The sequence below is a fragment of the Sporobolomyces koalae genome (genome assembly GCF_050403365.1).
Source record: "Sporobolomyces koalae JCM15063 DNA, S_koalae_JCM15063T_v1_ctg17, whole genome shotgun sequence".
Lineage (NCBI taxonomy): Eukaryota > Fungi > Basidiomycota > Microbotryomycetes > Sporidiobolales > Sporidiobolaceae > Sporobolomyces > Sporobolomyces koalae.
In genome coordinates, this window is record NW_027481754.1 from 282621 (window position 1) to 308937 (window position 26317).

General features: G+C 51.8%; 6 protein-coding genes across 6 annotated transcripts; 2 read left to right on the forward strand and 4 right to left on the reverse strand.

Moving 5' to 3' along the window:
• Positions 1-8398: 8398 nt before the first annotated feature.
• On the forward strand, positions 8399-11657 carry JCM15063_001056 (uncharacterized protein; the record flags this gene model as incomplete). The annotated part of the gene is made up of 11 exons (XM_076678857.1): positions 8399-8917; positions 8975-9054; positions 9191-9237; positions 9303-9329; positions 9401-9555; positions 9641-9842; positions 9916-10265; positions 10346-10423; positions 10507-10692; positions 10779-11018; positions 11097-11657. The coding sequence occupies 11 exons, from the start codon at positions 8399-8401 to the stop codon at positions 11655-11657; spliced, it is 2445 nt and encodes an 814-aa protein (XP_076534095.1).
• A 716-nt stretch (positions 11658-12373) lies between these two features.
• SCP160 (Scp160p) lies at positions 12374-17181 on the reverse strand (the record flags this gene model as incomplete). The annotated part of the gene is made up of 10 exons (XM_076678858.1): positions 12374-12477; positions 12552-12644; positions 12718-13632; positions 13706-14267; positions 14358-14579; positions 14643-14929; positions 15001-15487; positions 15602-15790; positions 15869-16359; positions 16422-17181. The coding sequence occupies 10 exons, from the start codon at positions 17179-17181 to the stop codon at positions 12374-12376; spliced, it is 4110 nt and encodes a 1369-aa protein (XP_076534096.1).
• Positions 17182-17430: 249 nt separating this feature from the next.
• Positions 17431-18869, reverse strand: GPN2 (GTPase GPN2; the record flags this gene model as incomplete). The annotated part of the gene is made up of 5 exons (XM_076678859.1): positions 17431-17829; positions 17898-18061; positions 18131-18287; positions 18357-18737; positions 18798-18869. The coding sequence occupies 5 exons, from the start codon at positions 18867-18869 to the stop codon at positions 17431-17433; spliced, it is 1173 nt and encodes a 390-aa protein (XP_076534097.1).
• Positions 18870-19174: 305 nt separating this feature from the next.
• JCM15063_001059 (uncharacterized protein) lies at positions 19175-21509 on the forward strand (the record flags this gene model as incomplete). Its single annotated transcript, XM_076678860.1, has 9 exons — positions 19175-19457; positions 19543-19601; positions 19675-19732; positions 19798-19923; positions 20000-20074; positions 20151-20761; positions 20828-20904; positions 20979-21200; positions 21275-21509. The coding sequence occupies 9 exons, from the start codon at positions 19175-19177 to the stop codon at positions 21507-21509; spliced, it is 1746 nt and encodes a 581-aa protein (XP_076534098.1).
• A 101-nt stretch (positions 21510-21610) lies between these two features.
• JCM15063_001060 (uncharacterized protein) lies at positions 21611-22868 on the reverse strand (the record flags this gene model as incomplete). The annotated part of the gene is made up of 3 exons (XM_076678861.1): positions 21611-21775; positions 21856-22440; positions 22554-22868. 3 exons carry the CDS (start codon positions 22866-22868, stop codon positions 21611-21613), a joined length of 1065 nt encoding a protein of 354 aa, XP_076534099.1.
• Positions 22869-23194: 326 nt separating this feature from the next.
• Positions 23195-26295, reverse strand: JHD1 ([Histone H3]-lysine-36 demethylase; the record flags this gene model as incomplete). Its single annotated transcript, XM_076678862.1, has 9 exons — positions 23195-24231; positions 24300-24456; positions 24524-24757; positions 24827-24932; positions 25017-25600; positions 25665-25684; positions 25747-25758; positions 25853-25867; positions 25944-26295. The coding sequence occupies 9 exons, from the start codon at positions 26293-26295 to the stop codon at positions 23195-23197; spliced, it is 2517 nt and encodes an 838-aa protein (XP_076534100.1).
• Between the last annotated feature and the right edge of the window lie 22 nt (positions 26296-26317).

Consider the following 26317-nt stretch of genomic DNA (forward strand, 5'->3'; position numbering starts at 1 on the left):
CGGACCTCGCACGGTCACAGCTTGTGACCGTTTCACCCCTTCTCTTCCTCCTTGTCCTTCTCTCCCAACGATATCATCATGCCCGAAGCAGGCACTCTGTCGTCTTCCGGAGCTACACTGCTAGAGCAAGTTGCGTTTGAGGTCTCCCTTTCTCTTGAGCTAGAAGGGCCGAGCCTAACTTCGGACTTCACAGCTGCGTCAGTCGATATTATCGTTCGTCAGAGAATTCGGTCCCAAATCGATCCCCTACAATCTAGCCTACTCCGAAACTCTGGAATCATTCCGCGGATACGACATTGAACCCAGAGCGATGGACGTCACGCGCGGTTCCGAAGGCGAGTCAACAAGGCTGACTCCGAGGCTAGGCGAAGAAGGAGTCCTGACGAGTCCTGTGTGGTTCTGACAGTTAACCAATTGTTCGTGCAAGTTCCTGGCGTGGTCCTTCGCGCGGAACGCACGCCAAAGGACGAGATCCGAATGCTGCCTTCGCCCCTTCAAAGTCGCTCTCATGGTCCTGAAAAGGACATGTATATAGTATGTGGACCGACGTACACTGAGGAGCAAGCGATCGCTTCCGACATCATCGTGAAGATCGCATCGATGGAAAGTTTCGCTTCGGGACATGTCTTCACTTCCGACGGAACCAGGATTCAGCGCTCGTACGGTAAGTTTGGCGCTTTTTGTGGGTTTTGTGATGGATTGACGCACAGCACTATCTCTGACACTTTCCTCGCATCGCACGCCCCTCACCAAAACAAAACACAAAACAAAAAATCGCAGTCACTTATTCGGGAGATGTGTGGATCGCGATAGCTTCGACTGGACTCCCGACCTCGATGTGGCAAGTTACAACGTGGCAAGTTTCGATGGACGCCTACCCTTGGCTACAGGCCACGGTCACTTCGGTCCAGAACCAAGATTTGCACCTCAGGCCCGTTGAGCGGTCCCCATGTATCAGTCCTCGGTTGTTTCCTCGTATAGTTCGCGTGCTTGCTGTTTTACTTTCTGTCTGTCTAGCTTGGCCTGATCGCCATGAATCCGCTGAATGTATCAATCTGTTCTCAACAGACTCGGTCACCCAGGCCATTCTGGAGACGTCTGCGAGGCTTATCAGGTGTCACTCACTCGCTACAGAGTCACACCCAAATCGTTCTTGCAGGTATTTCTGCGTTCTTCATTGCGTCGTGACCCGTAATAGGTGGCCGCGCGGTATCAACCCTGTACCACCCTCGCTTGTTACGCAACAATTTTCATTGATGAGATCGTCGCGGTCCAGATTGAGAGGGAATGGGCGCTGTCACCGCGTGTCGTCCATGATCCGCGGAGCTCGCACGGCCCCAGCTTGCTGTCAGATCTCCCCTTTCCCTTCCTTCTTGTCCTCTTGAACTTCCTCTGGACCACACAATCATGCCTGGAGATCGCATCACGCCGCAAGTAGCAGTTCGGCTGCGCGAGCAAGTTGAGTTTGAGATCTCCCTTTCATTCTGAGCCAGAAGGGCCGATCCTCACTATACGCTTGATTTCTTTCTGTGGCTTTTGACAGCTTCGCCACGCGATAGTATCCTTCGTTACCGAATTCGGTCTCCAATCCATTCCCGATAACGAAGTCTACAAAACAGTCAAGACCTCCTTCTCCTATTACAACCTCACTGCCGCACAGATGCAGGTCACGCCCGGCTCCGAAGGCAAGCTAATAAGGCTTTCGAGTTGTTCAACCCCAAAGCTCAGCGAATAAGAATCCACTGACGGATGCTCCGTGGTTTTGGCAGCTAACCAAATCTCCGTGCAAGTTCCCGGCGTGACGCTTTGGGCATATCTCATGCCAAACAACGAGATTCGAATGCTCCCCCCGCCATCTCCAGATCACGATTATGACTTGCACAAAGGTATACAGCAGGTATACGGACCCAGGTACACGAATCAGCAAGGAATCTCTCCCGGCAACATTGTGAGCCTCCGAGCGATGCAAGATTTCGCTTCGGGTCACATTCACGATGGACAAAAGAGGATACCTTTCTCATGCACGTTCTTGAGTTCGTGGTAAATTGACGCATTGTACCGTCTCTGACACCCTCCTTGCGTGGGCTTCGAAAAAAAAAAACGTAGTCGCATCCAAAGGAAATGCGTGGGTTGCCCAAGATCGGACTCATTTCCCATCCTCTAAGTGGAAAGTTACGATCGAATCCCATGCTTGGTTGCGCGTCACGATCGAGTTCTGTCCGGCTTCACAATTTGCTGCTCCAACCCTTTCTTCCGACGACATCGTCACGCCCGGACCACGTCATTCGTCGTATGTCGTACCTCAGCCACTAGAGCTTGTTGAGTTTAAGGTCTCCCTTTCATTTTGAGCTAGAAGGGCCGATCCTCACTATACGCTTCACTTCTTTCTGTCGCCTTTTGACAGCTTCGTCAGGCGATAAACGTCTTCGTCCAAGACTTCGGTCCCAAATCGATTCCAAGAGATTCATGCTACAACTCAGCTTTGATCTCATTCGCGGAGTACGACCTTAATACCGCCAAGATGGAAATCCGGCAGGGTTCCGGAAGTGAGCTCACAAGGCTTCTAGGCTCTTTAGTGTACAAAAATACCCTGACAAGTTCTGTGAGGTTCTGACAGCTCACCAATTCTTCGTACAAGTTCCCGGCGTGACCTTTCGAGCGAAAATTCTGCCAAACAACGAGATTAAAATGCTGCCTCCGCCCCCTCAAGGTCACCTTTATGACCCGGAAGAAGGCATTCAGATGGTAGAGGGACCCAGGTACACCGACCAACAGTCAATCTCCTCGGGAGGAATTACAAGCCTCCCAGCGATGCACTACTTCGCTTCAGGTCACGCTTGCGATTCCGACGGAAACAAGATACCTTTCTCGTACGGTCAGTTTGACGAATCTTTGTCTTTGTGGCCAATTGGCGCACAGCATCCTCCTCTGACACGATCCTTACATGGAACGCGAAAAAATCGCAGGCAATCTCGGTCTTCGAGAAGATGTTTGGGTTGCGAGCACTTCGAATGTATTCCGGAACTCGACATGGCAAGTCACGCTGAAAGCCTACCCTCACCTAAACATCACGGTCATTTTCGGTCCGGCTCGTTTGCCATCTGAGCATCAAGAGCTTGTTGAGTTTGCGGTCCCCCTTTCATCTTGACTTAGAAGGGTTGATCCTTACTCCACAATGCATCTCTGCCTTTAAAAATTTGCACAGCTTCGTCAATCGATAGTACATTTTGTTACCGCATTCGGAGCTCAATCGATTCCCGATGCCTACGGAACGGCGCACTGGTCTTTTATCACTTACAACCTCACTACCGCACAGATGCAGGTCTCACCCGGCTTCCAAGGCAAGTCAACAAGGCTTCAGAGCTGTTCAACTCCAAAGCGCAGCGAACAAGAAGCCCCTGACAGGTCCTCTGTAAACCTAAACAGCTCACCACTTCTTCGTGCAAGTTCCCGGCGTGAAGCTTTGGGCGCAACACATGCCAAACAACGAGATTCGAATGTGGCCTCCGCCGCCCGAAGGTCGGCCTTATAACCCGAAAGATAACATACAGTCGGTGTATGGACCCAAGTACTCCAACCAGCAAGCGATCTCTCGCAACAGATTCCTAAGCATCCCAGCGATGAGAAGTTTCGCTACGGGCCACGCTTACGATAACGCGAGACGCAGGATACCTTTCTCATACGGTCAGTCTGACCAATTCTTCGTGTCTGTGGTGGAAGGATGCACTGCATTGTCTCTGACACTTTCCTTGCGTGGAACACGAAAAAATTTCAGTCACTCCTGGAGAAGATGTTAGTGGAGGAACTGTGTGGGTAACAAACGCTTCGGCTCCAACATTCCCGGACTCGACATGGCAAGTTATGCTGGCGCTGAAAGCCTATCCTCACTTGAACATCACGGTCATTTTCGGTCAAGATCCAAGATTTGCACCTCAGGCCCGTTGAGCGGTCCCCATCTATCAGTCACCTTTTGGCTCGATCGTTTCCTCAAATGTTAGCGTTCTTTCTTTATTACTTTCTGTCTGTCTAGCTTTGCCTGAACGCCATGAATCCGCTGAATGTATCAATCTGTTCTCGAGGGACTCGGTCACCCATTCCGGAGGCTTCTGCAAGGCTTGTCAGGTGTCACTCACTCGATACAGAGTCACGCCCAAATCGGTCTTGCAGATATATCTGCGTCCTTCATTTCGTCGTGACCTGTGATAGGTGGCCGCACGCTATCAACCCTGAACCACCCTTGCTTGTTATGCAACAACTTTCATTGATGATATTGTCGCGGTCCAGATCGAGAGGGAATGGGCGCTGTCACCGCGTGTCGCCCTTGCTCCGCGGACCTCGCACGGTCCAGCTTGTGACCATTTCACCCCTTCTCTTCCTTCTTGTCCTCTTACCTCTCTTCCAACGACGACATCATGCCTGCATCAGGTAGTGTGCCGTCTCCCGAAGCTGATCTGCTAGAGCAAGTTGAGTTTGATATCTCTCCTTCATCTTGAGCCAGAAGGGCCGAGCCTCACTTCAGACTTCATCTCTTTCCGTCAAAACTTTCTCACAGATTCGTCAGTCGATAGCATCCTTTGTGATACGATTCGGTCTCCAATCTGTCCCCAGCCATCAGGTCTACGACGCGGTTCGGGAATCCTTTCGCACCTATGACCTCACTGCCGCACAGATGGAGATCACGCGCGTCTCCGAAGGCGAGTCAACAAGGCTTTGGAGCCTTTCAACTCTATGGGCCAGAGAAGAAGAACCCCTGACGGGTCCACTGTGGTTTCAACAGGACACCACTTCTTCGTCCAAGTCCCCGGCGTGAAGCTTTGGACGAATCTCGAAGGGCGAGCCAACAGGATTCGCATGATGCCTCCGCCCCTTCCAGATCACGAATATGGACTGGACCGAGGTATACAGCAGGTATTCGGACCCAGGTACACCAACGAGCAAGTAATCTCTCGCAACGTAATCTCTCCCAACGTGATCGTGGACCTCCCAGCGATGCAAAGATTCGCTTTCGGTCACGTATACAGTGTACAGAACAAGAGTAGGATACCATTCTCGTGCTGTCAGTTTGGCACTCTCTTGAGCTTGTGGTAAACTGATGCATTGCACTGTCTCTGACACCCTCCTTGCGTGGGTCAAAAAAAAACCGCAGTTACTCCTTAAGGAAACGTGTGGATTGCGGAAGATCAGACTCATTTCCCGAGCTCGAATTGGCGACTTGCAATCTCATCCCATCCCCGGACAAAGGTCACAGTTACGTTCGGTCCGCCAAGATCTGCCGCTCAGACCCTCTCGTCCAACAGTATCATCACGCCGAGACCACCTCACTCGTTGCACGTAGTGCCTGAGCAACAAGAGCTGGTTGAGTTTCGAGGTCTCCATTTCATTTCGAGCCAGAAGCTAAAAGGGCTGATCCTCAATACCGCCATGATTCCGCTCTTCCTGCACGTCACAGCTTCGTCAGTTGATAGTGTCCTTCGTCAGACAATTCGGTTCCCGATCGATCCCCGACGCTGAAGCCTACGATTCGGCTCGGATCTCTTTTGCGGGGTACAACCTAACTGTCGCACAGATGCAGGTCACGCAGGGTTCTCAACGTGAGTCAGGGAGGCTTCTGGGCTCTACAATGCGAAAGCTTCGCGAACAAAAGAGCCTGACAAGTCCTGTGTGATAGCCAACCAAACCTTGGTACAAGTTCCCGGCGTGGCGCTTGGCGCAGAACGCCTCCTGGTAGGCAGGATAGGGCTGCAGCCTTCCCCACCCCAAGTTCGCTCCCATGGTCCGAGCGAAGGTATACAGCTGGTGTACGGACCGAGGTACACCGACGAGCAAGCGATTCCTTCCAGCGGACCTGAGCGCGTCCTGGCCATGCAACATTTCGCTTCGGGTTACGCTCACGAGTCCGACGGAAACAAGACACGTTTCTCGTACGGTCAGTTTGACACTTCTTCGTTTTTCGTAGCGAGTTGACGCACTGCATTCTCTGACACTTTCTTTGCGTAAAACGCGAAAAAAAAACGCAGTCACTTCTGGAGAAGATGTGTGGATCGCAAAAGCTTTGACTGGACTCCCAGACTCGATGTGGCAACTTTCGATGAATGCCTTCCCTGACCTGAATATTGCGATCACTTTCGGCCCGGCTCAATTGCCTGCTAAGCATCAAGAGCTTGTTGAGTTTGAGGTTCCCCTTTCATCTTGACTTAGAAGGGTTGATCCTTACTCCACAATGCATCTCTGCCTTTCCAAATTTTCACAGCTCCGTCAATCGATAGTACATTTTGTTACCGCATTCGGAGCTCAATCGATTCCCGATGTCGAAGCCTACGCAACGGCCCACTGGTCTTTTATCACTTACCAGCTCACTACCGCACAGATGCAGGTCACACCCGGCCTTGAACGCGAGTTCACATGGCTTCTGGGCTCTTTGGCGAAGAAGAAATCTCTGACAGGTCCTCTTTAAATTTAAACAGCTCACCACTTCTTCGTGCGAGTACCCGGCGTGAAGCTTTGGGCGCAACACATGCCAAACAACGAAATTCGAATGCTGCCTCCTCTTCGTCAAGGTCACTCTTATGACCCGGGCCTCGGCATACAGAAGGTATACGGGCCCAAGTATACCAACAAGCACGGAATCTCTCTCGATACAAATGTGGACCTCCCAGCGATGGAAAGGTTCGCTTCGGGTCACGCTTACGATAGCGGACGCGTGATACCTTTCTCGTACGGTTAGTCTGACTGATTCTTCGTGTTCGTGGTGGATTGTCGCACTGCATCCTTCTCTGACACTTTCCTTGCCCGGAACGCGAAAAAAAATTCAGTCACTCGCGAAGAAGCTGTGGACGGAGAAACTGTGTGGATCGCGAGAACTTTGACTGCATTCCCCCACTCGATGTGGCAAGAAACGATGTGGCAAGTTAGGACTCAAGCCTTGCCTCGCCTGCAGTTCACGGTCACTTTCGGACCAGATCAAAGATTCACACCTCAGGCCCGTTGAGCCGCCCCTATCTATTAGTAACCCTTTGCCTCGGTCGTTTTTTCAGATGTTATCGTTCTTTCTGTTTGAATCTGTGTGTGTGTCTGTCTAGCTCCGTGAGACACTGGTTGGATCACTGAGTAGGAAAAAAAGCAAAAGAAAAAAAAAGGGGCTGGTTTTTTTCCCCCAAACTGCCTTATAACTTTGCCTTGTCTTTCTCCTTGACCAACTCGTCTCGGATCTTTCGACACAATTTCTCTCCCTCTTCGTCTTCGAGTTCGGTACGAGCGAAAAGTCGTTTCGAATTTGGGATCGGAGTGTTCAGGAGAGGAGCGGGGACCAGATGGAAATGTACGTGATCGACAACTTGGGCGTATCCTTGCTGCAAGGGTGGGAAATAAAAAGCTGGTTGATTAGACGACGATAGACAAAGGTCGTACACGTTCAAGAAGAGAAGGAAGAGAAGATTTACGTTCGAGACGACATTGAAATCTGGCTGATCAACGGCTGATTACGACTCGAGTGAGGTTAGTTCAGCATGAAGAGGGCTCTCAGAGAGCCCAAAGAAGAGATGAAAGCATCCAGTCAAGACGGACCTCGACACAGAGCACGAGCTATTCGAGGCATCGCTCGACCAACCGCAGCAGAAACGTTGTCGGGCAAATTTGTTCTGATTGGTATCGTTGAGATCAGTTTCCTGGTGAGCCCGTTACAGGGAATTTCGAGAGTATCGTACATTCGCTCATAATGTTGTTTCGGACACACGAGGAGGTGACCTAGTCGGATTGGCAGAATGTCTACATTTCGACCTTTGACATGAGTATGCGACAAGCCTTGTGCGAACGAGCAGAGAAAAAGGCTGTACCGAGGAAGGCTATGACGGAATCATCCTCGTAAACCTGAACCAGCATGCAATGCTCAGGACTTAGTCGGCAAACTACAGGAATCCGATAGGTTTTCTTGCCGTGTACGCTTCTTGTCTGCCCCATACGATCTCGCAGAACGTACAGCCTTCTACTCGCGGCTCGGATTCGATCGGAGCGCTGTGTTCGTCTCCGGGAGCTCGAGGTGGGGCTAGAGTTGAAACGGGAGTCGGGCGGCATGGTTGACGCTCGCTCGCGCGTCTTGCAAACATGTCTATTAAGTGTGAAGTCATGCCTCGTATCGATCGCTGTGGGAATTGCCGAGTCGAAGCGAATGCGAGCCGAGAGAGTCGCGAGCAACTTGCGCCGGCTATATTATCTCGCCCCCAATCTCGCGCGCCTTGCGACAGAACTTCAAACCCCGCTGGGACCAGGTCGTATCGGACGCACAACGCGTGGCAAGTTCAGACTTGAGGCGCAAATCGACAACCGCTTGATCAACCTCGCCCGCTAGCGGCCCGACCTCGCTTCCCATCGTCATCTGCGACTTTCGAAATAGGATTCCATTATGGATACTCGACGCCGACTTGCAGAGCGAGACTCTGACGAAGACGATCCCTCTCCGTTCGAAGCCGCACCTTCACTCTCGGCCCACAAACTCGCTCGCTTCACCGGTGCACTCCCTCACACGCACCGCAAGTCCAAGTTCGAGCGTGACAAGGAACTCGAACTCGAACGTGCGAAACAACAGGAACAAGAAGCCGCGAAAGCCTACACCGAGTTTGTCGAGGCGTTTGGAGGGGATGAAGAGACTGGACCTGAACACCATCGACGTACTGGGATCTCGACGGGCAGGGGTAAAGGTCCTTCGAAAGGGTTCGTCCGCGCGGGAGGCGAAGAAAAGTACAACCCGCTCGCAACGCTGGATCCGACTCCCTCGACTTCGAAACACCCTCAACCCCCACCTCCTACCGGACCGAGAGGGTTCTCGGCTCCCACTGGACCCAAAGCGATGGTGCCTCCGACCGCGCCGAAATCAGCCGGCTCGAAACGGGCGACGGCCTTGAGTTTCATGCAAGATGACGAGGTGTGTTTCTCTGCTAAATTTTAAGTCGACAGGTCTCGGGCTGACGACTTTGATTAGCCTGACCCGACCCCAAAATCTGCGAGTCTAGCGAGCAAGAAGAAACGAGAGGGAGACAACTTTCTCGAACAGCTCAAGAGGTTCCTCTCCCTTCCTTCTTCCCCTTTGTGCCTACTCTGTTTCGGCAGAGCGCTCCCTATAGGCAGTTTCATTGACTAGGCGTGCTCTGTCATGTTCTTCCTTCTGTGTCAACTCTGGGCCGAAACCACCTCGCAGAGATCAAGCCGCTCGTGAAGAGCGTTACCGACACAAAGCTGGTTCCGGTACGGCTTAATTCGCAGTTCCTGCACGAATCGATCTCCTGACGCTTCCCTTTGCGTTTCTTTAGCTGGCTCGTCCATCACTGCGCTCGCGGGTGAGCCTTTTATCTCGCAAAGTTCTGTACGCAAAGGAGACTCGGTCCTGATGTTTCCTAATTCGGATCAGCCCGGGAACACGCTCCTGTGCTCACAGGCAACAACTCGTACGACGCGGATGACCCCCTTACGACCAACGTGCATGTCGGTGGACTCCCGCAGAACGCGACTGAAGAGTCGCTCGGAAAGCTCTTTGCTCAATTCGGTGGAGTCGGGAGTGTCAAAGTGAGCTTTTTCGCCTATGTCTTTCTATCTTCGCCGAGACATAATTTCACATGCTCATGGTCGTTGCTCGGGGGCGTACTTCAAGATCATGTGGCCTCGACTCGATTCGGGACAGATCAATCACAATGCGCACATGCAAGGACGCAAACTCGGAGGGTTCGTAGCGTTCTTGCGTCGACCCGATGCCGAGAAAGCCGTCAAAGAGATGGACGGTGCGGAATGGGGCGACAGCGTCATTCGAGTCGGATGGGGAAAAGCAGTTCCGATCGCGTCCAGAGCGCTCTATGGTAAGTTCCTGATCGGGTCTCTTTTCGATACTGATTGTCGACTGATTCGAACGAGTCGTCACTGTATTCGTAGAACCTGAAAGGGGAGCGTATTCTTCGAGTCACAGGTCTTCGCGTCGAAGGCATTCTCGATCTCCCTCTCCGTCTCGGTCTCGAGATCGATCTCGATCGCCAACAGATCCTCACGAGTTTTTGCGCTCGAAACGTTCGCGTCGTTCATACTCTCGCTCGCGTTCTCGTTCGAGATCGACAAGTCCTCCACCCCGTCGAAAACGGGAATGGCCTGACCTCGAACCGGGAGTCGATGAAAAATTTCTCGTCACGGTCGCGGACAAAGTGAGAGACCACGGAAGAGGGTTTGAAGGAGTCTTACGGGAGAAGGAGAAGAACAACAAGAAATTTGCGTTCCTGCAGGATCAGCAAGTAAGGCAAACATATCCTGACATGCGGTTTTTCTCTCGATGTATAGCGGTAACTGACGATAGTGAGCAAAAACCCGTTAGCTCCCTTCCTACCACTTTTTCAAGATGCTCCTCGATCGCGACTATGAGCCACCAGCGACTGCGAGCTTCCGGGACGAGGTAAGTTTCTTCCCGTGTGGGCTCCTCTGCTCCTAAACCTCTGATTCTGAGCTGAAAGAGTCCATCACAATCTCGGGTTCCAGGGCAACAACGATGTCTACTCTTCCGACTCCTCGGAAGATTCAGAGCAAGATCGAGTCGGCAAGGGCAAACTCGGCAAACTTGCGCAAAAACGATTCGAAGCGTTACTTCGAGGGTTGACGAGTACGAGGGACAAGATTGCACGAGGCATGACGTTCGCACTCGAACATGCAGACTGTGCTGCTTTCGTGCGTGTCACTTCCCCTTTCGCAGTCATCTGCCGAACAGCAGAGCCAATTAACGAAAGATCGCGTGCCCTTTTTCGAAAATCCAGATCGCCGATTTGCTCGTGTGTTCTCTCACGATTGATACGACTCCAGTACCTCGCAAACTTGCCCGTCTACATCTCATCTCGGACATTCTGCACAATGCATCAGCTTCGCTACCGAACGCATGGGTGTATCGATCGATCTTTGAAAAACGACTCGAGAAAGTGTTTGATCACCTCGGCGACGTGTACTTGAGTTTCCCCGGCCGTATGAAGGCTGAACAGTTCAGAGGTCTCGTTGAAAAGGTACGACTCTCTTCTGACATTCCGCTTTTCGCACGAAAAAAAAAAAACTCATCGCATACGTGGTGTCTTGTTTGGCAGGTCATTGACGTGTGGGACAAGGAATGGCTCGTGTTTGAACCGAGCGTGATCGAAGACTACAAGCGAAGATTGTCGGGAATCGATTCGGTCGCACCTGAAGACTACGTGCCGAGTAGCAACACGACGCAACCTTCTGAACCCGAGATCACTCCAATCCAATCTCCATCCCTCGAGTCCATGTCGAGACAATCTTCGAACCCGATTCCTACACCTCCTTCACATCACCAGGACGAACCCGAACCCGAGGAGAAGAAATCGTTTGGCGGATTCAAGATGAGCTTTAAAGCAGCTACGTTTGCACCGGCCGTTTCAGAACCTCTCGTGACGAGTACATCATCGATTACGACTGAAATTGTCGATGTCGATGGGGCGCCCATGGTCGAGGCGGAGGGCGAGGACGTCGATGGTGCCGCACTCGATCTCGATGGAGAAGGAATCGACCTTGATGGAGCAGCGATAGAAGATCTCGATGGAGGCGAGGTTGATGGTGCTCCATTGGTCGAAGCGATTGCTTCCGACAACGACGGAGAAGCGATGGAGTTGGCTAGTGACAACGAATGAAAACGCATATCAAGTTTCTGAATAGTTTTCAAGATCCTTTTTGTTACGCGACCCCAGCCTCTCCAGCTCTACCCCTCGGTAGAAAATGCTCCTGACGTTGGTCTTGCAACTCAGAAAAGCGGTGAACGGAGAGTAGGCGATTCTGTCCGAGCATACAAGAGTCTGCTCGACAAGGTCGAGAACAGTGCGTCAGCTGTCATGCCGCTGACACTGCCCATTCAGATCGTCGATCTCGTTGGCGATGCCTTTGTATGACCTTTGTGATCGAGAGTGCTCCTTTTGCTTTTTCTTTTCGGTCTCGTTCTACAAGGACAGTACCTTTTCTTCTTCTCTTGATATCGTTGGAGCAGCGAGATTTCACCACCGTGAATATGTGACTCCCCGTGTGTCGATTCTGTTACATTGACGATCGAATTAGTTCCCAAGAGATTCTCATTGCGGTCACTTACAGCTTACAGCGTGAGGTCCGCCGATGGGCTGCACTCTCTATGGGCACGAGTGTTGCGACTTAGTCGTGACAGGCAAGAAGATTTGCGGGACTGCATGCGCGATTACAAAAAGTAGTAGAAAATAAAAAGACGAAAAGGAAAGGGGAAACCGCAAAAGTATTCGGAAAGAGCAAACACATCAAAAGTGCTAAAGAGAGCTTCCGTTTGTTCCAGGTAAGAAAGGAAAAAGGTACGCTGATATACTACAGCTTTTCGATTTGTGGTACTTTAGTAGTACTCGTCACGTTCGCGACGTTGACGAGGTGCGTTCAGAGACTCGATGATCTCGCGAGCGGATTCAATGGCTTCCGGAGAACCGGTCAAAGTGAGTTCTGGTAAGAGACGTGCACAGGTCAGTCGAGGTATTTGTTCTTGGGAAAACGGGACGAAACATTGTGCTACTCACGGTTCGCATCCCGCTTGCCGACAACTTCGACTTCGACACCGGTCGAACGAAGTCGGTCAAGTCCAGAACCTCCTCGTCCGACAATGCGGGGCACTAAATACGAAACAACCAGGCTCAGTCAGACGAAAATCATCTTTTGGGGAGTAGCGGAAAGGTAAAAACGTACTCAGTCCACGTGGGACGGTGACCCATCCGACATGGGTTGCTTCCTTGGCACGCTCAAGACTCTTCTTGATCTCTTCGGCGACCTTTTCCGCGTCCTCCTGGTTCCTCGATTCGACAACCCAGGGAATGACGTCCTCGTCATCGCCGTTCTCGGTCGAAGCGCCGTTCTCGTGAAGCGGCACAAGTTGGAACTCGATTCCTTCGCTGGCTGCGGCACTCGAATCATCCTCTCCAGCATCATCAATCCGCGCGGTCGAACCGTTTTGTCCTAAAGGAACAGGAGGCTTCTTGGCCTTGAGAGCCGAAGAAGGAGGTTTCACTCCTTCGTGCGAAACCTTGGTTCCGTTCGGCAACGACCGGAAGAATCGTCCGCCCTGAGCGACAACCGCGTGGTATTGTTTCGGCACGAGCACCTTGACCGAGTGCTGAGGAGTCGAATTGCCGTGGTTGGGAGTCGAGGTATCCGATTGGTTACCTCCTCGACCTTTGACGGCTTGAAGGTCGACCGCAGCGGCCAGGACCGAATCTTTCGGTCCGACAACCTTGACCAAATCCTTTTCCTGCGCATCGACAAGTTCCGGTTCGTCCTTGTTCTCGACTTGTCCAGCTTCGGCATAGTCGTTCCATCCAGGCATGTAGATCTTGACGCCGTGTTTGCGTTGAAGTTCTTGCAGTGCTTGCGCACCTTTGCCAATCACGGCAGCGTGGTTCGACTGTGCGACAACCACTCCCCACACGACTCGCGAATCGAGCGAAGCAATCTCCTTCTCGAGTTCGGCACGGATCTTGGTCGCGATCGAGCTCGGAGCGATAATCGTGACAGTGTTGCTCGCATCTCCCTGACGAGGGAAGCGGACCATGTTACCCGAGGCACGGCCGTCGGACGGTCCTCCGGATCGAGTGATCAAGTCACGAACTGTACAGAGAGGTGGTAGGGAGAGGAATCTCAGTTTCTTCCCGCATGACACTGAAAGGAAGGAAGGGCTCACTGCTCGATCCACCGGAACCAATCAACGTCGTGTGGTACTCCTTCGGGATTTCGATTTCGATCCTCGCCTCGTCGTCAACTTCCTTCGCAATCTTTTCGATTTCCTGACGAGCACTCTTGATCGATGCTTTGGTTCCCCTGAGAGTGATAGTCGCCTCTTGGTCTTCGGGAGACTCTTGGTCGACGTCGACTGAAGCGACTCCAGTCTCGTCCTTGATCGAGTTGATCTGAGCTCCACCTCGACCGAGGATACGGGGCAAAGCCTTGACCGAGACCGTGAACGAGACCGTGTTGCCATGTTCCTTCTCGTACGAGATGAGGTCGACGAGTTCACCCTTTGCCGCCTGAGCGCCCTTGGATGGACCTCGAATGACAATCTCGGAAGAAGACGAAGTGGCGGAACCGGATGGTTGGTCGTCGGAAGATTTGGCATTGTTCCTGGGAAAGTTGATGCGAACCTCGTACTTGTCTTCGAGACGCTTGAGGTAGGTACCTTGCTTGCCAATGAGCGAACCTCGATCGAGCGAAGTCGGAAGAGGGATAGTGAGAGTTATCTCGTCGGCCTGGATTCACGAATCCGATCGAAGCAATCGCCCCGAATCAGTAAGTCGGGACCAAGCATCAATTGGACTGAGCCTCTTCCCGGGACTCACCATCTTGGTTGCAGTGCTCTTGACACGTTTGGCAGCCTCCTCTGCGTTTTCCTTCCTTCCCTTGATCGTCACCTTGCTCAACTTGTTGCCCTTCTTGTCGGAAGTCGAGAGTTCGACAAAGTCGACCTTGACTCCGAGATCGTCACGAAGCTTGTTGACTCCAGCTCCAGCTTTGCCAACAACGTGTCGAACCAAACTCGTTTCAATCTCGAACTCGACGACCTGGAACCAGAAAAGATGAGTACCTCGATCTCGAAGGGAAAGCAAAATAAGAAAAGCCCGTACGTGAGAGTTGACAATTTCTTCCTTCTTGGCTTCTTCTGCGATCCGTTCGAGTTCCTTCTTGACCCTCTCTGCTTCGTCTTTCGGTCCCCGAATCGACACTTGATCTTGTTGGGTTTCGCCGTTGCCTCCGAACTGCACGTGAGCCAACTTGTCTTCTCCCAACACGGCGTTGAGAGTCGTTCCTCCCGTACCAATCACGGCTCCGTGGAGAGACGCAGGGATTTCGATCGTGAGCGTCACGAGATCCTTGAATTCGGCTGCGAGCGAAACGAGCGATGCAGTCGTCGCTATTTGAAGAGGGAGAAACGAAATAGGTTAGTGGAAGGAACAAGGGTGGATTTGTCTTTTGTCTTCTCACCTTCGAGAGCAGCTTTTGCCTGAGTCGCATCTTCTCCAACATACACGACGAGGATTTCATCACTGTGTTCTCCTTCCCTCGGGAACACGACTTCGACCTTGTTGTCCTTCTCGAGAGCCTTGACTTTGACTCCACGTTTGCCGATCAAGTACCGGTGTACCAATTCCTCAATCTCGACTTGTTCAAACACGGTCGGAGGCAGTTTGCGAACTTCGGCAATGACTGCACCTCTCGCTTTCGCTACCTGTTCTCCACCGTTCGCGGTACCGACAATCTCGAGGAACGCGTTTGGGGACGAACTCGAGATGGAACTAGGTCTCGGAACGTAGATTTTGGTTTCGGTTTGTTCGGCGATTTGACGAAGACGTTTCTTGAGCAAGAGGTAGCGAGAGAGTGAACGTGCATAGACACGTGCGTCGTGAGTACCTCGGTGCGCGGTCAACAAATCGAGTTGTTCGACCGGAGTCGCAGATGCCAAATCCATCACCTACAGCAATCAACGTCATCCACACAAAGGAAGAGAGGAAGCGAATCCGTCAACACTCGCATTCGACGTCATGATCTCGCAGAATCGAGTCAAGCATTTGGTAGTATGACTCACCAATTGCATCGCCTTGATCGTTTCGCGCGAAGGACCTCGCACGACGACATCCTCACTGTCGTTGTCGGCAGGAGGCACTTCGATGGCACACCCCGATTGTTCGAGGATCTGATCCGCGATCGCGTTGCCGACCAAGAATCGGTGTTGACGTTTCGGGAGCGAAAAGATGACGGGTCGGATCGTCGATCGCTGTATCAAGTCAGGTCAAACCAGTTCAGAATGCGAAGAAGCGAGAGACAAAAAGACTGAAGAAACAAAGGCCCTTACGAGTTCATTCACTTCGTCGTAGATGGCCGTGACGACGGATCGTACAAACTCTTTGTCTCCAGTGACTCTAACGGCTTTGTCCTTGTCGTCCTGGTTAAAACCTTGATCTCCATCGACTTGGTCCTCGACGTCGACTCCCTTCAAACCTCGAGCCGGAACTTTTCTCGGGACTGAAACCGTCACGTTGTCCTTGTCTTGTTCCCCGAGAGTTCGTTCGACGAGTTGTTCAACTTTGGACCTCAGGAAGATCCACAGTTCTGCCGGGATGTCGGTCAAGGCTTGAGTCGTCTTTGAGGTGCGCTCCCTCACGATCGCGAGGATTTGAGATTTCGCCGATTCGACCGCCGAACTCGGTCCAGACAACGTGATCGAGATGAGAGGACCAAGTTCGTCATCATCGTCGTCCTGGTTCTCGGTCGAGGGAATCTCGTCATCTCGAGGGATCTGAATCGAGCATCCGGTCGAATCCGTGATTGCTTTCAAAGTTCGACCTGTGCACAAAAATTCGAGTCAGCTTGTAAAGCAATTTCATGAAGCCAAAGATTTTCAATACCTTTTGCGCCAATGATGAAAGCTCGCAACGCCTTGGGGACTTGAACCTGATCCTTGACCTTTTTCTCGAGCCATGCCAACAATTCGGTTTTGACTCGTTCAACCTCTTCCTGTGCCGAAGGACCCCCTTTCTTGACCGCGGCAGGTTTGTACGCCTTGATGATGAACGTGGTCAATTTCGACGAAGAACTCGCTTGAATGGTGACTCGAGCTTGTTGGTTCTCTCGAGTTTGTTGCAACTGTTTCAACACTTCTCCCAACGTCGTAGGAGGTCCAGATTTCAATCGAGGGTCGTTCGAGAACAATCCGTTGCGTCTCTGAGATCCTTCGAGAGTCGAACTTGCGGGTGCAGCAATGTGGATCTGGTTCGTAGGGATCGAGAAATTGAGGGTTGCACTGTCTCCTGAACCACTCAGAGTCGTGCCTCTGTTACCGTTGTTGTTGGTCGTAGGGACTTGAGGAGCCTGTTTGATCTTGTTTGAACCCCATCCTCCGGCAGTGACGGCTGCTGCGGCTTTCGGAGCAGGTCCTCCACCAAGAGAAGGGAACGCGTCTTGGTCTTCAACATTGACATTCTTGGTCGAAGTAGTAGCGGGCTTGGACGAGGACGAGGACGAGGAAGGGAACAGGTTCGCAACGGGGAACGGATCCTCGGTCAAGATTTCTGCAGTCTGGGGGACGGTCGAGGACGCAGGAGCAAGTTGAGATTGCTCGTGAGCTTGTTGCATCCTTTGTGCAGCCGAGAGAACTGGAGTAGACATTCGGGCGGGCGACGAATCAAGACGTGGAGGTGACGAGGGAAACGTGGAGGGGGAACCGGAGGACGGGCGTAGACGCGAGAAGGGACCAGACGGGGGAGCTTTGAGAGGCGGGTACAAGGGCCAAGTTACTCGTTGATTGGCAAGTGCAGGTGCGAGTGAGAGTCGTCGGATCGCGCGATTCGTCGGGCAAATCTCCACGTGGCCTATCATATCTTGGACGCGATTAATGCAATGCAATTACAATCTATTCTATTCTCCATCCCAGACCATTCCTGGATTCTGACCCTCTTCATCATGTCGTTCGAGTTGATCGAGGTACTCTTCCTCCGTGACTCCCGCTTGTCTCCTCTCTCTCCGATTCGCTTCTTTCCTCACTCGATCTCCTTCTCGTTCCCACCGTTCATGTTCAAACGCTTCGTACCCTCGTTTCGAGTCGATCCATTTCTCTTGTACCGTTGCTGTTTTCAGCCCGACGGATTGTTTCACGTGAGCTGGCATCGTCGGCAATGCAGAGTGTGAATGATCGTGTCCGTGATCATCATGTTCATGAGAATGCGAGGTGGTGGTTGCAGCAGGAGGTGCTGGAGGAGGTAGGTATCCCAGAGATTGATCAATCGTAGCCACGAGGGACAACATGGATTCTTTGTCCTAAAGAGAAAAACGATCTTGCATCAGTCTTGAACATTTCGCCCCGAACCTGAGAGAAAGAGTTTTACTTCGACTGCAAGGGTCTCGAAACTGACTAATCCAAACTCTTCGACAAGTTCCACAATCTTTTCGTTCAATTCGGCAAACCGTTCCATTCGAGGATGTGAAGATGCGAGTAACGGCAACAAGTGTGACAAGTCTTGAACCTCGGTATAGAAATCCAGGTTGAACGCTGATCTTCCCCATAGAAAGTCAGAAAACTGGACCGCGACTCTATCTTCTGATTAAGGGATGAACTGACGGAGATCTCCCGACATGGACAGGATGTCGATTTTCGAGAGAACGTTGATGTGAGGCAGTTCTAGCTGCAACATGGTCCGCAAGGCCAACAAGAGGACGGCAATGTATTTCGCCGGATCGAGAATATGAGACGAATCGATCAATTGTACCGCTGCGAGCTACTCTTGGCAATTTCACAAACAAGTCAGATCTCTTGAAATTAGAGCAACAGGCTACGTAGAACTGACCCGGAAATCGAGTTTCTTTTCAAGAAAGTTCAAGACGTTCTTGAGCGATTGATGATTTGTCGACAGTTCGACTTGACCTGGGGTATCAAACACGACATACATCTCTTCCCTTCTCCATCTCCTCGTCGTCGTTGTCGTCGGTGGTTGATCCGCAAGAGCTTGATCTAGGACCTTGTCGAGTTCGGTTTCGAACCAATCGAGGTTCTGTTCGAGGTACTCGAGACAGTACAACATGGCACCATTCGGACCTAGTCCAAACTCTCGCATGCAATCATCGAGCGAGATGAGTGAACTAATGTCGAGCGAATGCGGGTACGGAGGTGGTTTCGAAGCAGGGTCCAAATTGATCAGGATGATTGGTCTCGACAATGCTTGAAAGAACTAATCGTAACAGTTCAGTCCATGGGAGAGGGAGAGGGGAGATGGGAAACGGAAACTCGCTTGGTACAGCCCCCAACAATAGGTCGTCTTGCCTGATCCAGGAGGACCAATCACGATCTGACCAAATGGCATGTCGGCGGCGGACGTACCGGCAAGTCTCTCGACTGGAGGGCTCGGATGCCGAAGATCAAGTTGAATGAAACGAGTTCCTCTCTTGCGGATGCAGTAATCGGTTCGAATCTGAGATCAAGCCTGTTGATCAGAGTAGAGTAGAACCGAGGATGTATCGGACCGGGTGAGGATCGACAGGACGAGAGATGAGATGAAAAGAGTTACGGCTATCGGATCTCTGCTCACTTTTGTGTAATCTCGACCTCTTTCGATTCAAGTGAGCCTGAAGCAATCGGTTCCTCGCGGTAGACGCTTGGACGGGAACCATGGCATCGTCGAGCAATTGGACGTTCTCGTTGTGGTCGTTCCTGCCTGCGTTCCTGCGTCCATCGCGCATCGGACCCCACCGATCCCTCCTACTCGGACTCGTGACCGGCTTTTCACTCTCGCTGTCGTTGACTTCCCTCGCCATCTACATTCGCGAATCGTACAAGGACCGGTGGAGACGAAAACCTCTCCCCACCTCGGACGACGACGATATCTCGCATAAAGGGAAACGAGTTCAAGTACGCGGTGAACAAGTCGTTCAAGGGATTGAAGGACTCATTGGTACGCCTTTTTCCCTTCTCTGTGCGAATCCGACGACCTGAACCTGACTCAAAGTTCGCGAACCCTCCCCCTTTTACGCGAGCAGGCAATACTCCACTGATCAGGATCAACTCGTTGAGTGATCGCCTCGGAGTCGAGATCTATGTTTGTCTCCAACCCTCGCATCAATCATCTCCGAAAAAATGTGTCTGACTCTTTCTTTTAATCGACTTTACAGGGCAAATGCGAATTCATGAACCCGTTTGGTTCGGTCAAGGACCGTGTCTCTCTTCAGAGTCAGTCCTCAAATTCGCTCCTTCCAATTCAGCTTGATATGACACTGAGCCATTTGAGAAAACAGTCATACGACAGGCTGAAGAAGAAGGTTTGATTCATCCTCATACGGGATCCACCATCTTTGAAGGCACTTCCGGTTCGACTGGAATCTCGATCGCAGGAATCGCCAAAGCCCGAGGATACAACGCTCGTTCGTCCCCCTTTTCTTTCTCCTTGACATCTCTGTACAACTGAATTCGGAGCGGTCTTCTGTTTTCCTTTGCCAGATATTGTTCTACCGGACGATGTTGCACAAGAGAAAATTGGCATGCTCGAAGTATTGGGTGCTACAGTCGAGAAAGGTAAATATCAATATCTCTCGACATCCGAATTTGACTCTCGACATTGCGCTGACTGTCTTCGCGCTGATAAACACAGTCAGACCCGTTTCGATCGTCGACAAACGTCACTATGTCAATCTCGCACGACTTCGAGCACTCGAATTCGGTCGTTCACAATCGACTCCTACCAGCGCATCGGAATCATCTCGTGCCGCTTCAAATTCAAACTTGATTCGATCAACGACGAGTTCAAGTACGACTCCTGCGAAAACTCCCCAATCTCTTACTCCGACGACTTCGTTGTCTCGAGTCAACTCTCGAACGAGCTTGCCAGATCTCGTCATTACCCAACAGGAAGAACCTCGATCAAATAATGGCCGTGATTCAGAACTCGATTCAACGACTACCGCAAGAGGGTTGTTTGCTGATCAGTTTGAAAACACTTCAAATTACCTGTGTCACACGTTGACGACCGCTCCCGAAATATATCAACAAACTTCTGGGTTTGTCGATGGGTTCGTTTCGGGAGCCGGTACAGGAGGGACGATCGCGGGAGTAGGTCGAACGTTGAAACGGTTGACGAAAGGAGCGTGCGAAGTCGTGTTGAGTGATCCGGAAGGTAGTGGATTGTACTTTTGGGTCAAGGAAGGAGTCATGTGGAGTGAGAAGGAGGAGGAAGGGAAACGTAGGAGGTTCCAAGTCGATACCGTAAGCTAAAAACCTTCTCCTGCTCCTGCTCGATGGGATATCTTTGACCATTTTGGGTTCTTGCAGATTGTCGAAGGGATTGGTTTAAACAGGATCACGAAGAATTTGAGACTCGCCTTGCCCATCATCGATGATGCCTATCGGTAAGCTTTTATTTTGCTCATTACCCTCCTGTCCTCGCCTTCTTGACATTACCCACCTCCCAAAAACACAAAAGAGTGACAGATGCAGAAGCTCTGAGCATGTCTCGTCACCTGTCACAACACGATGGATTGTTCCTAGGATCTTCGAGTGCGATCAACCTCGTCGCGTGTGTCAAACTCGCTCAAAGTTGGATCGAACGAGATCATGCGAAACATCTTGGATTGGGTGGTCGACGCAAATTGAAAATCGTCACCATCTTGTGCGATCATGGGTCGAGACATACGAGCAAATTCTGGTATGGACGATTTCTTCCCCAATAAGAGAGTATTGCCGAAACCTGAAGGATTACCTGGTTGTGTTCGAACACAGGAATGAAACGTATCTAGAAAAGAATGGAATCTCTTACCCTTCAAACCTCGATTGGTTATTTCCTTCAACCACCAGATCAGGGTTGAAGTCTAATCTTGACCATTCACATCAAGCACCCATTTCGAATTTACCCGAATCAAAGGATCGACAAGATCATGGGGAGACGAATTGGAATTTGGTAGATCCAGATCTCGCGAGTTCCGATCCGACGGATTTGCCTCCTCTTCGACTGTGAAGAAAGGAAATTGCTCAACAAGTACGCACACGCGAGAGAAACATGGTCTATAGAAACCTTGAGATCTAAAAATGCTACAAAGAAAAGTCTAGGAGATGACCTCAAGCTAGAGAATACAACCCGGTTGAAGCGATGACCATTCCTGCACCTCCCAGGAACCAAGCGCTCGGGAATCTTCTTGTGACTATCGAGTTTGCGAGGGTTGACAACACGATTGCGATCGAGGTCGCGAACCCTTTGTCGATCGACGAAGCTTCTTTGACCACCTGAGCGAGAGGGCGAGTTGTCAGTCTATGCTCTCGACTTTGTTTCTTCTGCTCGAGGAGAGGAAGGAATACGACTCAACGAGTGCGACGAGCAAGCCTCCGATCGCTTGATTCAAGATCACGAGCCATACAATGGGTTCCTCGAACCCTTGCCAAGTCCCTCGCAGTTGTCCACCCGAAAACCAAACTCCTATCAACGCGAATCCGATCGAAGGGAATGCGAGCTGAAGGTTTCGAGTCCACAACGAACATGATCCTCCGACCGTTTCGACAGGCTTCGGTTCGACGCGGGTTCGAGATGGTTTCGATATCCGAGGCGAGGAAGGAGGGGTCAAGTTTTTGAGCACTTTTTCAAACCAAGCTCCGGCCAACCCGCTGCACAAACATGCAAAGAAGATGGCGAGGAACCCTGTTCGAGGATCTTGTCTTCTTCCTCCTCTATCCCTCGTCAATAAGATCTTGTCGTTCGAGTTCAGGTCTAACGTAGGAGGGTTTGGTTCAAGTTGGACGAGGACGACTCCGAAAGTGAGTATCAGGAGAGAGAGCCATTTGAGTCGAGGGAGCCGAGTTTGGAAAAACACGATCGAAAAGATGGCGGTCGTGAGCAGTTTGAGTTGATAGGTCGTTTGATACACCTCTGCGGTCAAGTTTGACAATGCGACATACTGAGAAATCAAGGCGCACGTTGCCGCCGAGGAGATTATCGAGTGAGGCGGTGCAGAATGAGAGTCAGCGCCTTGTAAAGACTCGCGGAGGGTACATAAGCAAGTGACCTCACGAGCAGAGTGTTTTGAAAGCTGTACATTCCAGCTGGCACGGCCATCCTGAGCATCTCATCACGCTGATCGCAGACCAACTCGTTCAACCCCTCGTACGCGTGTCCAACAAGAGTCCCTCTCCCTTTGTACATGCGTTGTCGTTCTCGAGACTGCATCAACAGACTGATGGCGAATTTGACGAGTTCGGTCGCGAGGACGGCGGTCGAGGACGAGTACGTGACATGAGTCAGAGAGTAGCGCGTTAGGAGCGAAACGGACGCGTTTTGGATCGTCAAGAGCACGAGAGCTTGTTTGCGTCGATCCAGTCCGAGCATTCGGCAGATCCTAGTAGCGAATCGAAGATGATGATGGATCCGGCGGAAAGTAGAAAAAACATCCGCGGCGGCCCCGCCAAGTTCCGAGTCGGCTCTCGACAATGCTGCAAACGCCAAACGTTCAATTCCGGATCATGCGGGAAGACGTCTAAGGTCTACCCCTACCATCCGAAACTTGAGGTTCAGCTCGATTCGATGTCCGTGTTTCCTCTCGCGGATCGCTCCTCTCGTGTGATCGAAAGCATCTTGGAAACGAAAAATCCATAGGATAACAACATTAGAGAACAGCCACCAGATCCAACTATCTACTCGCACTCTTGAGCTGTTTACCCTGTCGAACGCGCCTGAGCTGGAGAAGGACCAGTCGGTTCAGGTTGTCTCGGAGTTGATTGCGACATTGCTGCATTCGCTGCGGCTGTAGGAGGTTGTGGGTAGTAAGCAGGGTATGGTATGGCCGGTTGAGGATAGTTTGTAGTCTGTGCTGGAGCTGGCAGTGGCGGGAAATGGTAAGTAGGCGGTTGTGGGGTCGTCTCGGTGGGTTGCACAGCGGTGCCCGTAGTCGGTACAGGCCATTGCGGAGGAATCGCAGGGTACGAGAAGGGGTATCGAGGTACAGATGGAGGTGGTGGTAGTTCAATCTTGATCGTGTCTCGAGACCATCTCACCCGTTCAATGATCGTATGCACCGTCCGCGTCTCGACAAACACTTCTCCAGATTCTTCCCACCTCCTCGTGACGATTTGCGAATTCCTCGTATCTCGAACTTCGGCCATTCGGACTCCGAGCTCGGGTCGTGTGGGATCGGGTCGCAGTTCGAACCGGGTCGTCATGGGGACTGGGATCGCTTGTCTCGCAATGATTTCACCTGGATTGTGCAACGTTCCGCTCGTAGCATGAGGTGGAGGTGGCGATGAAGTGTTATTGGCATGTTTGATCTTGGCAGCCCTCGGTCCTGGCGCAAGTTCCTCCGTGCCCTTGCGTTTGATCCCGGCACTTTTCTTGGCGTGTGCCAGCGTAGCACCTGGCACGAGACCTGTCGAAGCCAAGTTGCCTTCGTCTTCCTCGATTCCATGAGGTTTGAAGCATTCGGCATCGAGCTCTTTCCCCATGGCTCGCAGGACGTTCTTCCTCAATTCGCGGGTGAGGGTGACTGGATCCGGGACCTTTGCCCACGGGACGTTCTCCCGTGCTATCCGTCGACGCTCAACCGAGACGAGGGGAGACTTGAGGAATCGGGTGGTCTGTTCGATCAGGAACGTCGACAAAGCGAGGAGGCCTTCGAGCACTCGAGGCGAAATCGTTGGCGGTAGAGGCGACTCTGCCGTTGCTGGTAGAGCGAGTTGAGAGAGGTGCGAGTGGTAGTCTTGCATCACAGAGTAACAACAGTCAACCGACTGCTTTCGAGAGAGCGCAGTAGGACAAATTACTCACGATCAGCGACGAACCACAATAGCTTGACGAAATGAGGGTATCGGAACTTCTTGGGTACTTTCGTCGCTAGTTCGATCTGGTAGATCCTCAATTGAGTTGGGATGTTGAGAGAATGGAGAAAGTTGCCTCCTATGACGATCGAATCTGCCGGTGTGTACTGTGGAGTCATCCCGCTAAAGTCAGCCCCACTTAGTTCGAGGCTGATTAGTCGAATCTGTACTCACGACAGCATGAATCCAACCGGTTGGCAAGAAAGCCGTGTTGCCTTCTTTCAATTCGATTTTGAGCACTTCGTCACAGCTGTCGCCCAACCATTCCTGCTCCTGTCGCTCGGTTGATCCGCTCCACCGTTCGTACGCAGCGAGGTTTGCCGCAGTCGGTCGAATAAAGTAGAACGTCTTGCCTCCTTTGAGAACGTGGTAAAAGACGGACGAGCCAGCAAAATCAATGTGCCAGTCCTGCGACGTTTGAAGACCGACTCAGTCTTTGAAAGAGTGACGTGAATATAGAGGTTTGCTTGTACTGACAGTCCAACATCGCTCGACGCTCATCAGACAGTACTTTTGCACTTGAGGGAATTGACCGGGGATCTTGAGATCGTTCGGCCAGACCGTCTCGACCCAGTCGAGTTTCCTGCAGGGCGCACAACAAAGGAAACCCCAGTCGGTCACAATACTCTCTAAAGACGCATGAACAGAAGAAGATTTGAAGACTGACCTGACGATCTCGGGAGCAATCACCATTTTGCCTAGTTTCGTCTGACTCACTTCGAGCGAGATGACGTTCCTGACTTTGTCTCGATCTGGCGAGGTGTAGTAGCGAGCCCAATCTCCGAGAGTCCAATTCGACAACGAGGATTGTGAAGCACAATCGATCACTTCGAGAGAAGTTTGAGGACCGATCAATTCGGCAATCTCGCCCACTGTGATGTCTCTTCGAGGCATGCTCATACCCAACCCTTCGGGTCGTTCCACCACGAAAGGTTCCGTCATCCCTTCTCGACCGTACACCCATTCAAGGGTCAAGTCTTGCGCGAGTTTGCGCTCGAACCGATCAGGTTTGATCTGTCCAGAAGCAACTCGAGCCGAGATGACGTGGGACCACCTGTCCGCCGAAGCGGGCAAGTGCATGTGCAAGTTTGAATAGTCGAGCTGCGATTTTGTGGCTCTCGCGGATTTGCGAACGTTGGACGAGGTCGAGGCGACTGGTGCGATGGACGGAACCGAAGAAGTGAGCTTGTACGAGATTGTCAAAGGGTCGCCCGTCGAGAGCGAGGTGGTTAGACAAGAAGTGCAATACCACTGGGAGGGGAGGAAAATTAAGCCACATTCGATCGGTTGGCCAATTCCAGAACAAGCTACATACCTTGTCGATTGAATCGATCGCTGCAAGCAGTTCCGAGGCGACTCAGCGACAGATCACGAGGGACAGAATGGGAAGAACTGACAATCTTCCGGACCTGTCGAAACGCATGTCCAGTGACTGGTAGGTCTCCATCTGATAGATCAGTCCACGTCCTTGTCGGGTCATGGACGAGTGCGGATGATACGTACAACCAAGTTTCGCATCTGTAGAAGCACGCCAAACATCAGCTCATGTGGGGAAAAAAAAAGGTCCGCAAACAGCGACAAGCGTACTGATCACATTCAACCCAGACAAGCTCTGCTTGACTCCGGAGTTTCCGGTTCTTCGCATCGAGGTGTTTGCAAGTTGGACAAGGCTCCTCGAGCGCGGTCTTGCCCGCAGTCGCGGTCGATGTACGTTTACGGCGCGTCGTTGAAGCTGACTTCTTGCGTGGTGGCGAAGCGAGCGAGGTCGAAGTTGCTGTCGCTGGCATTGAGTCACCAGACGCGACAGTCGGAGAGGATCCGGAAGGTTTAGATGTAGCGATAGTCTCGCTTTCTTTTGGACTTGGGGACACTTCTGGCGGAGGGACGAGCTCGATCGGCTCGGACAGCGGGCTGGAGGTCGCAGTGTCGGTCATCTTGGCGCCCATGCGAGAGCACGAGTCGTGCCGA